General features: G+C 33.6%; 2 protein-coding genes across 3 annotated transcripts in view; one reads left to right on the top strand and one right to left on the bottom strand.

Annotated features, from left to right (window-relative positions):
- The first annotated feature begins 27 nt into the window (after positions 1-27).
- On the top strand, positions 28-7,592 carry LOC123658644 (protein FRA10AC1 homolog). Of its 2 annotated transcripts, XM_045594008.1 has the most exons (5): positions 47-194; positions 3,133-3,417; positions 6,535-6,694; positions 6,836-7,075; positions 7,407-7,592. In XM_045594008.1, the coding sequence occupies exons 2-5, from the start codon at positions 3,145-3,147 to the stop codon at positions 7,475-7,477; spliced, it is 744 nt and encodes a 247-aa protein (XP_045449964.1). In that variant the 5' UTR covers positions 47-194; positions 3,133-3,144; the 3' UTR covers positions 7,478-7,592. The 2 variants fall into 2 exon arrangements, with proteins under 2 accessions (XP_045449963.1, XP_045449964.1); XM_045594007.1 differs by lacking the exons at positions 3,133-3,417; positions 6,535-6,694; positions 6,836-7,075; positions 7,407-7,592 and adding an exon at positions 270-3,080 and having other exon boundaries at positions 28-194.
- A 773-nt stretch (positions 7,593-8,365) lies between these two features.
- Positions 8,366-13,596, bottom strand: part of LOC123658371 (cytosolic purine 5'-nucleotidase) — a 41,499-nt gene continuing 36,268 nt past the window's right edge. The window contains exons 12-13 of the mRNA XM_045593804.1: positions 10,448-10,569; positions 8,366-9,288 (exon numbers count right to left, since the gene is read on the bottom strand). Coding sequence (XP_045449760.1) covers positions 10,465-10,569 — 105 coding nt within the window. The 3' untranslated portion in view covers positions 8,366-9,288; positions 10,448-10,464. The remainder of the gene's footprint in view (positions 9,289-10,447; positions 10,570-13,596) is intronic.

Here is a 13,596-nt window from a genome sequence, read left to right as displayed (position 1 = left end):
AAGCTACTATAGCTCTTTAACGCTTGTGCTTAAGCGCTGACAGCGCTTTACGAGTTAGTTGAGTTTTCAATTCCATTTCAAACTCAATGACAAAGACGCATCCATATACAGAAGTGCAGTGATAGCATAATATTTTTAGATGTAGAATATAAGTGTCATCTCCTTATTTATTTTCAAAATCGTGCACGTAACAGGTAATTGATGTTATTTTTTTATTAGAATTTTAGCGTAAAATGTTCTTATAGTAATACTTAAACACTCGTTTGTAGGTTAGAGTAGTGCGATTTAATATGCAGAACAACCCCCAGGAGCTTTCATGGCAGGCGATTCAGGCTATAGTGGGGGTTAAACTCCCACCTAATGTGTTGCGTTTTGATGATATCGGATTCCACTTAGTGAATAATTCAGTTTCAAGTGCTGAAGATTCTGATTCAGACGTGGAAATCGTAGAAAATGGCTGGGAATCCGACAATAACGTATCCTCTAAACCAGAACATTCAGATAACGAGAAAACAACTCCAGACCGAGACCAAAGCGAATCGCCCGTTTTACGGCTCGTGGAGCCAGATAATAATAATACAAGTAAAGAAATAGAAGATTATAGAAATTTAATAGTTAAAATGAATACCAAAGATATAACAGATAATGATAATGATCAATTGTCTCAGCTAAATAACGACGATGCAGACAGTTCAAATGGCAATGTCATGTCAATAGAAAATTATTTAGAGGTGACTCTGTCAACCGATTCAGAGGCTAGTCATATTTGTAGCCAATGTAACCAAATGTTTCCCAGTGAGCAATTGTTATCTTCACATCAATGCAGCGCTAAACCCACCGAAGAAAAAAAATACCCTTGTCATGTCTGCGCTGAGAAATTTCCCAGCTATTGGGAATTAAGAAAACATATAAATAGCCATTTCCCCGGTATGTTAGACTCAAAGTCAAGTTTTTGCCACCTCTGTCAGAAAGATTACACGAAAACAGGGTTTATGAATCATTTGCGAAAACACACTGGAGAACGTCCTTTCGTTTGTGAGCTATGCCACAAAGCATTCTCTCAGTCGAGTTCATTGTCAATACATATGAAGTTTCACTTGAATGTGCGTAAACATGCTTGCACTGTTTGTGAGAAGAAGTTTGTCACTAAAAGTGAACTGTCCCGTCACATGACTGTACACACCAAGCAGAAATCTTATTATTGTGGTGTATGTGACAAAGCCTTCACTCGATCTGACAATATGAAAAAGCATGAAAAAACACATGGATGAAAATCAGACAATATCCGACCAATAAAAAGTATCACAAACAACAAGGACTGAAAAAGAGATCTAGCTTCTATTTTAAAGTTACTTACTTGAGAGAAGCATGTTTGTGAAACTTTTTACACAAATAATTATTTCCAATTCTCTAATTGCCAAAAATTTAGTCATATGATTGTTAGTTAAAATTATGCATTGTTTTATACCAAATTGAAAAATTTACATTCTAGTTCATAATTTTAGTCATTATGGTGTGTTATTGTGAGTGTCTCTTCACACTCTAGTGTGCTGCTGTAATTGCTTTTGAGTTAAGGTTTTTATATATGCATTTTATTAATGCATGTTTGGGATTCTTTAAGATAATGAATATATGCCTTCATGGGTGCTTTAATTCAGTGTCGCACATATCTTGATCCAAAGTTGCCTTTTAGATATGATAAAGTGATATTATAACATGTGCATATAGGTCATGTGCCCACTATATGATGCTACAGTTGGTGTAGTGTTTATATAAGATAAAAATGAATTAATACTTTATATTTGAGGCCTTTTACATACTCTGAATTGTCACAAAACTAATAATAATTGTTCCTGCTTCACTCTAAGAGCTTTAAATAAATATATATTTTTGTAACCCTTTACTAAAAAGGTTTTTTATACCAGATGTAAAGTTAACCTATGCCAAATTTTTAAGATAAGTATTTGAAGTGATTTTTATTACACTAGTAAAGCTATAACAAAAAATAAATAATGTTTGTGTAAAAATGTGTCATACAAAATATAATAAATTAATCATAATTGGATTAAAGTTAATAATATCAAGGCAACCTTTTCCTAACAGGTAAATAACAAGAAAATCTGCTAAATTAGATAAGTGCATCTCACATTTTTACATTTTCATTATTTGTTTATTTACATATTTTGTAACATTACAAACTGTGTTGTAACCAAAGCAATAATGTCTAATGTGCCTATGCTATTCTATTTATATTACTGTTAAGAAAATATCAAACCAAATATTCCTTAGATATTACGAATTTTATTAAAAAAAAAAACATAATGGCATACAAAATTATGAATTGTATCATATTTGTTTGTGTGTTTAAACAAATGAGGCACCTGAAGTAAATTTCCTTTTATTATGGTCTCACTTTTATGATGTAGTTAAGCCATTGTGAACAATTAGTTTAGTTTATTATTGTATTTTAGCTTAATTGAAAAATTATTGGAACAAACATCACAAATGTTAAACAGTAAAAATATATTTAAGCAAATGTTTTATCTTTCTATAAGAGATGACAAAGTCAAATATTTAAAATGTATTCGTTTTCTATATGGAATAGTCAATTTTGTAAATTGCAATTTATTCCAAAGATATAATTGGCTAATAAACCAAAGCTATTTAATTTTTCAATTTGTGCCACTCTACTATTATGTCTGTCAATATAATATAAAATTATTATTGACGTTTTTATATTTAGATTAAGGCAATAATTACATTTTAATATATTTATTGTATTTAATAATTAGAGGTTTAGCTGCATGAATAGTTCATAGACTTAAGACTAGATTGAGCCAAATAAAAAATACACAAAAATCTACAAGACTGACAATAATATTCAGAGTAGATATTAACTTGTGCACAAATGTATCATTATTTATTGACGCCTAACAGCAATTTTTAAATGTTTATCTAAAATGCACCTTGTTATAACTCATCATGACAATTAGAATAATAAGATCAGTTCTATGTAGTACGAGCTGTTTTATAGAAAATGTAATAATTGTCGATTTTATTAAAGAATTGTTTGTTGAAAATCATGTTTCATTTATCATCTAAATTAAATAGGTCATTTTCCCTTTGTTCTAGGTTACGCTAGCGATGTCGGCAAGGTTACGTAATCTTAATCCGTATGAGTTACATAAGTATCTAGTTAACGTTTATTCTTTGAATGCCAAGGGTTCCTCGACGTTACTGAAACGAGACACATCTAGAGATAGAACTGACCTTGACGTTATAAGGGAAAACCACAAATTTCTATGGGAGGACGACGAAGTTGCAGATACTTGGGAAAAGCAACTGGCTAAAAAGTATTATGATAAACTTTTTAAAGAGTACTGTATTTGTGATCTTAGCAGATATAAGGAAAACAAAGTAAGTTCCTTATTTTCATACACAGACGTATGTCTAAAATTATATCAGCAAAGTTATCATTCCTACAACAAATAAGCAATTTAGCTGAATTCACATGCACCAGTAACGGTTTTAAAGGCAACATCGGTGATAATTTATGTGCTTAAATCTCCCCTAAGTACAAAGGACGAGATGGGGACGACCCCTGTGAAACTCAATTGCCTTTTTTTACCCTAGAGACCTTTCTTTGTGTGATGTATCGGGGAGCGTAACAATAGCCGTAGTGCCTTTTTGTAGGCTAAATATAGCTCGGCATGGTGTTCTCCTGCGCCGGTGAACGGTAGCGCACATCTGCTTGCCACTCCTTGTTTCACCAATTGCACAAAATTGTTATAGATTTTTTTTTTATTCGATTGATATATACCTACGTCATTTTAGTTTTGTTTGAAATCTGGGTGATTGTTATAGATTTGTATTTTTGTACTCTAAACAAATGTGAAAATTAAAAGTTTTTTTAAAAGTATTTCTTATTCAAAATAGGAAAGCATACAGAATTTAAGATGACTATCACAAAGGTTGGTTTTTTATACCCCAACGCAAAACATCGTAGCTCTCCCAACGAATGGACCGATATCGATGAGGTTTTTTTGTATATGAAAGCAAGTTTCTTTCATTGGTTAGGTATTTGGTAAAAAATTGATTGATCAGTTTGAAAATCATCATATCTTTTCTAGAATGATGTAAGGTATTTCCGGCAGACAAAAGATATGATTTTATAAGTCTGGTCAATTTATTTCAATACCCGTTATAATAACGTTCGCTTCCCCATAAGTATACTTTTTTTCACCTGATGGTAAGTGACGATGCAGCCTAAGATGGTTCGCGCTTGCCTAGAAGATGCCTATTCACTCTTGATTTAAAGATAGATTGATTAAGAGATAGTTAGTTGGAAAAACGGAAGCCGAAAGGGCATTCGCTTAGACAGGCGCTTAGTACGAAATCGTGGGATTTTAACCACGTAGCGGTGCAGATTCATGCGATGCCTTGCGGTTCGGTGGTAAAAAGGTGATGGCGGAACCAAATTGTATAGTTCTTGAGCACATTCTCCGAAATATAACCTGTAAAATACCGACAGACAGGCAACCTTACGCCGATGTTGGAGGCTTTGAAGTCTAGCTAATTAGCGAATTGTCACCGATGAGTCTTCTGGCGCGTCGATCCACAGAATCCAAAGCAGCAAGCTGATACTTGGCAGAGCCATCCCATAAATGGCTGCAGTACTCCATGCACGATTGAACTTGTGCTTGGTGCAGAATAAGAAGCTGTTCCGGTGTGAAGTGCTGCCTGACTTTATTGAGGATACCAAGTTTCTTACCAGCAGTTTTTGCCTTGGATTCTATGCATTGTCCTAAGTTCAGATTAGACGAGACATTTATGCCTAGAAGATCAATACTATCAGTGATCGATACAGATACAACCCGGAAAGTCGGAGTTAGTAAGAATGGACTCCGTTTAGCGGTGAAAAGACACGCTTTCGTTTTGGAAGCATTAAATTTGACTAGGTTGGCGTCACCCCAATCGGACACTTCTTTCAAAGCCAAATTTATGCGTTCGACCAAAGCCTCTCTATGTTAAAGAGTTTCAGCCCCACTAGCACGGAGATTGGATATGTATCTCTCCGCAACAGTGCTGTTATCCGCCTACCCAAAGATACCGGGCCTAAGGAGGTCATTAATGTAAAGCAAGAAGAGGGTTGCAAAGAGAACTGATCCCTGAGGGACGACGGCATTAACCGCCATTAGATCAGACGAGGAGCCATCTAAGACCACCCGAAATGATCGCCCACTCAGGAAATCTGATATCCAGTTACAGAGGCTAGGGGGTATTCCGTAAGCTGAAAGCTTGCATAATAGGGTAACATCCCAGAGACGGTCAAATGCCTTCGATACATCAAGTGAGACGGCTATCGCCTCTCCGTGCTTATATTCAAGGCTTCACCCCAGATGTGCGAGGCATGCACTAAAAGATCTCCCATGCACCTGTTACATTTCGTCTTTCATCTCTTTTCGGAATGCCAGAGCATTATGCTTGTAACCCGTAGAAAAACCTCTCGTAGAACTGAATTTAGATTTCGTATTTAAGTATATATTTTCGTAGAAGTATTTCGTTATTTATTTTATTCCAATATCTACAATTTAGGTAATTTTACCCGATCTGGGACTGTTTTTTTTTAAATCTAATTACGATTTTATTCGTCGGCTTTCAATTGATGTACATACACACATAGGTCCTATTATACATTATAATCATAACATACTGTTTAACGAAACCTTTAACCTTAAACTTAAACAGTAATAAAAGAACCCAACAACTAATCAACGTAAAGTGCACTAAGTTCCTATTTAAATATTTATTTTCTGTTAACATATTTATTTTAAAAAGTTGGTATTTTTCGTATCTATTTCCTTATTCCCTAGATTTTTAGAACGATTCTAAGAAACAAATAAAAAAAAATTGTGATAGTTGACGAAACCGGATTTATTGTGTGTTTTTATTATGCTTATTATTATATAGTACCAGTAAAGAGTGATCTAATTTTTACACTTTATTAAGTAGATATCAATGTAAGATTATCGCAATTACGTCCTTTTTCTGTCACCTGAGAATCAGAATAGACCATTTTGTAATTTAAATCCCGTCTCAAGTACATACTAGCAAATTATTTCATTTTCCTAAAATATTAAAAAAGCACCTGGATTTTGAACTACACCGAAACAAGGAAACAAGCACATATAAAGTACTTAATACTTTGGTGCATTTGGCCACATTGGAGTGCCACAAAAAAAAAATTCTCCTATATTTTCTTGTCTATTAATAACTATTTATTAAAACTAAAAATGGGTCGTAATTCTGCTAATACAATCATGTTCTAATGTTCAATCAGTGACATTAGTTTAAAAAAAAAATTACAGTTTTAGGTAGGTACTAGTACGCCATACGAGAACCGTTTAGCGATTTTGACACTACCTGAGTTATATCCCAAATATGTAAAAAGCAAAAGTATTACAGGATTGTAAGAGCAGAATCGTCCTCTCTAGTAAGGAACTACACTTGTTTTTAAATATTTAATCTATAAAGGTAGCGCTAAGGTGGCGTGTCGAAAAGGAAGTGGTGTTGGGAAAAGGACAATTTCTTTGTGGCGAAAAAAAATGTAACAGCGATCAAGATCTCAAATCTTGGGAGGTCAATTTTGCGTATTTAGAAGATAATGAAAAGAAAAATGCTCTTGTGAAATTACGTAAGCACAAAATTAGTTAATTATCATGGTAGATGAAGTTCTGTATAATTTTCTCTCAAGAATAGTGTATTGACCACTAAGAACTTACGTATTTATTCTTACTAAATAACGTTTACAAAATAAAATATAATTACATTATAGGCTTATGTCCAGAATGTTCGACGAAATTGAATTATAAATCTAAAAAACGAGAAATTAAAAGGCTGAAGAAGGACCAAAAGAAAAAGAAAAAAAATATAGAGAAAAATAAAGAGGCCAGTGATGATGACGTCGAAAGTTTAACTGAATCCGTTACAGAAGACAGCCAAACAGAAAACCCGTCTTCTTCCAAAGAAACAGCAGACGCCGCTGGCGATAGTGAGGAATCGTTGTGGAAAATGGGTAGCAATATACTTACAATATTTTGACGCTATTCGTTGATTTAACTCTCAAATATATCTTTTGATGAATTAATAATACTGAAAATAATCTCATAATCTCTTACAATTCATCAATTATAACTTAATAACAAAGATATCAAAACTATATTTTATTTTTGCCCTAATGTTTTAGTCAATGCTATTCTCAACCACATACATAATTCACTAGCTTACTACAGATAACAATACTAAAGCTTTCGAATGCATTTTTTTATTTTTTAAGTTACAAATATTTGCATTGTAAGGTACCTACATATAATTTTTATCACTAAGATTTGTTAAATGAATTTCAGGTGTTCCAGAAACTGAAGAGAAGTCTAGAGAAGAGGAATTTGAAGACTATTTAACAGACCTACTGCTATAAAAATGCATGTTTTACTTTCGTTTCGATTTGTGTTAACGTTTAAAATACTTGAAAAGGTTTTTGAAGATGTTTATGAGGAAAAGGAGTTAAAATAAAAAAAAATACGTTCATTTAATTATATTTTATTCATTGGCTACATTCCTTTGTGTAATTAGGTAAAAATTCATAAAAAAATGCTACAATATCAATCACATTTAAATGATTAAAACGATACAACACATACACATCCAATTGAATTGTTAACAGTACTTTGTACCTAACTCCTACGTGTGTACATAACTAAAGAAATTTTATGAAGTTACCGTTCTTTCGACATTAATATTACTACTTCATACAAAAAAGAACGTAAAAACTAACATGTTTATGTCTTTGAAGAGTTAATTGTATTATAAATATTACAAAATGCATTTATCTAATATATAAAATTCTCGTGTCACAGTTTTCGTTGCCATACTCCTCCGAAACGGCTTGACCGATTTTGATGAATTTTTTTGTGCTTATCCGGTATCTATGAGAATCGGCCAACATCTATTTTTCATCCCCCTAAATGTTAGGGGTAGTCCACCCCTAATTTTTTTTTTTTTTTTTAGACAAAATTTTTTTATGATACAACATTAAAAATACATACAACCCTAAATTTTCAACCCTCTACATCAACCCCTATTTTTAATAGCGTTTAGCGGCAAGACAACGATTGCCGGGTCAGCTAGTCTAATATATAAAATTCTCGTGTCGCGGTTTTTGTAGTTAAACTCCTCCGAAACGGCTTGACCGATTCTCATGAAATTTTGTGTGCATATCGGGTAGGTCTGAGAATCGGCCAACATCTATTTTTCATTCCCCTAAGTTATAAGGGGGTGAGGGAGGAATGAGAAGATTAATAAAATATTTGGCAAAACAACGTTTGCGGGGTCAGCAGATAATTACATAACTATCAAGTAATATCAATGTCAATCGAACACAAACAATAATCATTTTAATTAACAACAAAAATAAGGATCATTTATATTAATTGTATACATATAGGTATAAAATAACAAAGAAACATGGATCTACGCATAATAACAATCACAATTACGATATATTATCACGTTTCTTGATCAGCCTCAAAGGGATGTTTTAACGTTATATAATTACATTAATCGATAATTATAACCATCATATAACAACAATTACATATTCGTAGTGTTTTGTTTTAAAACTCATTACTTGATATAATATTATAATATTGCTAGACTAGATATTTATTGAGAGTAGCCTAAATTCTGTATATTCCTTGAGATTGTCGTAGCGAATACTAATTTCTAATATTACAACTATTCGTATTTTTCAAAGAATTTTATAAAGTTTAAAGGCGTCTGATATTGCATTACTTTCTGTATGTATGTATATCATTGTTGATTTTTTAATATTAAATTTGAGCTCAAAACACTTTCTACGTTATAAGTACTTTTTATACTTTTAATATAGAAATATGTATAAGAAACAAAATATACAAAAATACATGTAATATTGTCAGAAAGAATTCGATGCTATCTTAGTGCGATAATAATAGACTATTTTATAGTGAATCCGAAACTAAAATATACAGTACACAACCCGCTCATTGCGTGCTTTAAGTTTAATAAAGAATTTTCTGTCAATAACAAATTAAACAGAAGAGTAGCTTAATTCAAATCAGCAGTCGATTTTTTTTTTTTTTAATTATTTAAATGGCATTATTTGTTAGAACCATTTACGTTACCATTACAAGAATAATAATTGACCGTACACACAGTTCATGTAGATCTACAGATCAAATCTGATGAAATCTGAAAATATAATAATTTTATATTAGTTTCATTACAATTACAACAATCTAAATTACAAATAGAACATTAATTAATTTTAACATACATTTTTACATGACAACATTGATAATATTATGTATTATTAATATCACTAATATAAATTCAAAAAAAAGGATTCAATAATTTCAGTTTAATGTACAAAACTATTTCTATTTAAAAAAAAGGTTTTTTTTGTCTTAATGTAGTTCCTGATTGTTCCTGTTGAAAAATTAGCTGTGTGTTAAATATGATGATACTTAAAAATTCGTTTCTTGAACCTCGTTTAATTCCCGCTTGCTACATAAAGAAAACGGTACATTTTGCTTACGATCCGTTAAATTTAGAACTTGTCGTGTTCAAAATTCAACAGTTCGTGAACAAAAACAGTCTTTATTTGATATAGAAACCAGGTTTATTAAAAAAAAAAAAGTGGCACAAGCGTGTTTTATTGAGATTGAGTTCAGCAATATATATTCTACTCAAAATCTGGAGCAACTCGTCTGAGGATGTACCTCAACCTTGGTTTACGGAAGATCATGGTAAAAATGGCTCTCACCTCTCTCACACAGGCAACGGTAACCGCTTACCGTCAGAGGGGTCTTACGCCAGTTTGCTAATCTAATCGAAAACCAGAGTAAACAATACGAGATTCAATCCACTGATCACGTAGGCACGGTTATAATTAACAATGAAAGTACGGTTTATGCATAACTAACTTCAGTATTCTCTAGGCGGGATTCCATTAGACTACCTAGACATAACGTATGTCGATTTTTTTTTATGTCACTAGGTCGGCAAACAAGCGTACGGCTCACCTGATGGTAAGAGATTACCGTAGCTTATAGACGCCTGCAACACCAGAAGCATCGCAAGCGCGTTGCCGACCCAATCCCCAATCCCCCCAGGAGCTCTGGTCACCTTACTCACCAACAGGAACACAATACTGCTTGAAAACGGTATTATTTAGCTGTGGTCTTCTGTAAGGTCGAGGTTACTACCCCAGTCGGACTGCTCCATATTTTGAGCAGGAAATTCCTGCTGTGCCCCACCTCAGTTAAAACGATTCGATATATGTAATATGTTGCATATGTACTGGATCGTTTATGAAACACACGAGGGTATGTTCCGCTGTAATACGTACGCGTGCGGCGTGCGGCGCTACTTGTGCTTGGCGCCGTCGTCGTCGTCGGAGCAGTCGTCGTCGTGCGTGTGCGTGAGGCGCTGCGGCGTCTCCGGCCGCACGTGCGGCACCGAGCGCTCGCCCTGGCGCGCCATACAAGCGGATAATAACTAAATTAACTTGGTTTACGGATGAGAGATGAAAAGATATAGATATAGATCCTTCTCCTAAATGGGGAAAGAGGCCTATGCCCAGTAGTGGGATATTACAGGCTGAAGCGACGGACGATAGTTTCAAGTGACAACGTCATAACAAAACATCTCCTCGGACACATAGGCCAATCGAGTATTCATTCATACTTTTTAGCAAAAAAAACATTAAATTTTTTAAATTATTCTTTTTTTTTCAAACTTGACGACTCATTTTTTATTTTTTTCTCAAAATAGCTAATCACTATTAGCAAATAGCTTATCACTGTTATTTAGAAGTTACTTGCTAAGTTCTAGAATAGGCCGAAAAGTCGTTTAGAAGCTAGGCCAGTTATAATATCTGAACGCAATAGGCGGTGGTCGCCGTCCGGGATACATCTGACGGCCGCTTCATTTCATCTATATAAATAAAAATGAAAGTTGCTAAGCGCATAACTCGAGAATGGATCGACCAATTCGGCTATTTTTTTTTTTTTTTTGAATATTCCTTTAGGCCCACGGAAGGTTTTTTTAAACTTTGATACTAAAAAGAAGAAGAAAAATAAAGAAAAAAATCTATGAATATAAATAAAAATCTATTAACTTTTGACAGAACGAAGTCTGTCCGGGCAGCTAGTTTTAGTAATAACTTTCATTCAAAATTTAACACAAATAATAATTATACTCTTTTAAAATAATAATAGTAAGGGTATTCGTATGGACTACGGAGTATACACAGTTAAGGACGCTATCACATTTTTCTACAAATATAAGTGTTTTTCACGTACCATTTTAATTAATTAGGAGTCACCCTGAGAGGATATCTTGGTTTCAAATGAAAGATAATATATTCATCTCCGAGTGAGACCATAAAAATTCTATAGCCCCATACAAACTTTTCACACAAATACAGTTTAACCATCACAGAAATCGCAAAAAATTAAAAAAAGACGGGTCTGAATTGGAACCATTATAGCCTAAATACACTGCACTAAGAAAAATAAATACACTAAGAAATTGTTGCTTATTTAGTCCTCTATGCGTAGCGCTAGATATTTTATATAAAAATAAATAATATTTCCATTTATGAGAAAAATAAGAAACGCTCTCAAATTTCTTCATACATTTTTTACAAGTGAACCATCGTCGTTCGTCATTCCGCGCCGAAACGCGCTCATGGAAGCACGGCTGTATCGCTTCAGCGCAAGTAATAATTACGTAAAAAATGAGTTTTTTGTGTGTACTGTGCTTGGACGAAATTGATACTTCACAATCGATTGTCTTTGCTATGCATCTGGTTTATATATAATAATCAATAATAATAAGTAATCTTTACAATTTGTCTTCTTTTCAACCGACTTCAAAAAAAGGAGGAGGTTACTCAATTCGACCGTGTATATATATATATATATATTTTTAATGTATGTTCGGAAAGAACTTTTTCGTTTATGAACCGATTTTGATAATTCTTTTTTTGTTGGAAAGGAGATATCCCTAGTTTGGTACCATGATAAGGAAACTAGGATCTGATGATGGGATCCCAGAGAAATCGAGGGAAACTTTCAAAAATCGTACGGGTGACTAGTAAATTTAATCATGTTTTCATTAAGTACTATAAAGCACTACTATTTAATAAAGGTCTGGAGTCGATCTGATTGATGATGGAGAAGAAAGATAGTCGAGGGAACTCTTCAACAATTTATAGCAATTACCTGCTTTTTGATCTTAATTCGTTTCTATTGATGAGAACTTTGCACCTGTATTAGTTATAAGTGCCATTACAGTCTGATGATGGAGACAAAAGATAGTCGAGGGAACTCTTTAACGATTTATAGCAATTACCTGCTGTTTGAACTTAATTCGTTTCTATCGATGAGAACTTTGCACCGATATGAGTTACAAGTGCCATTACAGTCTGATGATGGAGACGAAAGATATTCGAGGAATTACCTGCTGTGTGGTCATCTGTGTCACAGGACCAGGTTTGATGATGGAGCCCATAAACACTCGAGGGAATTTCTCAACAATTTATAGCAGTTACCTTTTGCTGTTTGACGACCGCTTTGATATAATGGTGCATGTGCCGCGTCGGCGGCGCCTAAACACTGACGGTCGCGGGTTCAATTCCCGCTTGGAGTGGATATTTATGTTTATACAAATATTTATTTTCAATCTAGTTGTTAATCCTTGTGGTTCTCCCAATCTAGCCTCGGAGAACACGCTAGGCTGTCAGTCCCGGTTGTTATTACGTGCACCTGATAGCGAACTTTACTCATAGTATGTCGACGCGTTAGCGCAGCGGTCACAGCACTGGCTGTTGCGCTGGCGTTAGTGGGTTCAATCGCCGCGCAGGACAGACATTTGTATTGGCCATATAAGATGTTTGTCATGATCTGGGTGTTTGTGCTTGTGTATTGTGTATGTTTCCGGACCCCCGACACAAGAGAAAAAGCATCCTTGTTAGGTCTATCCATCACTAAAAATTGTAAAATAAAATAATTTTTAACAAAAAAAAACCGACTTCTAACAGGAAACTAAAAAGTGAAAAATAAACTTACTTAGTACAAAGTAATTCGTATTTTGATTTAGTTAATCAGAAATGATTAAATAAATATTTTATAATATTGAAGAAGTTTCCTGTTTGAAGTCGGTTTTTTTTTTTTGTTAAAAATTATTTTATTTTAAATTTACATTCATCATCATCATCATTGTTCCGTTTGCAGAGTTATAAAATAAATAAATTTTTAAAATAGAAGCAGCCTATGTTACTCCTTATTGCATAAGATATATCCCAGTGAAAGTACCGTCAAAATCGGTCCACCCGTTTCAGAGATTAGCCGGAACATACCGACAGACAGACAGACAAAAATTGGAAAAATGTTATTTTGGTATATGGACCGTGTATAAAAGCAGTATTTTAATATAACTAAAGGACACTCCAATTTTATTTATTTGTATAGATTGTTTACGTAAAATATGTTA

This window comes from Melitaea cinxia, chromosome 12 (genome assembly GCF_905220565.1).
Source record: "Melitaea cinxia chromosome 12, ilMelCinx1.1, whole genome shotgun sequence".
Lineage (NCBI taxonomy): Eukaryota > Metazoa > Arthropoda > Insecta > Lepidoptera > Nymphalidae > Melitaea > Melitaea cinxia.
Note: the sequence above shows the minus strand (reverse complement) of the source record. Positions and strands in the feature narration are given on the sequence as shown.

Coding starts and splice junctions, on each gene's coding strand:
- LOC123658644 (XM_045594007.1), top strand. CDS start 291: ATGCAGAACAACCCCCAGGAGCTTTCATGGCAGGCGATTCAGGCTATA.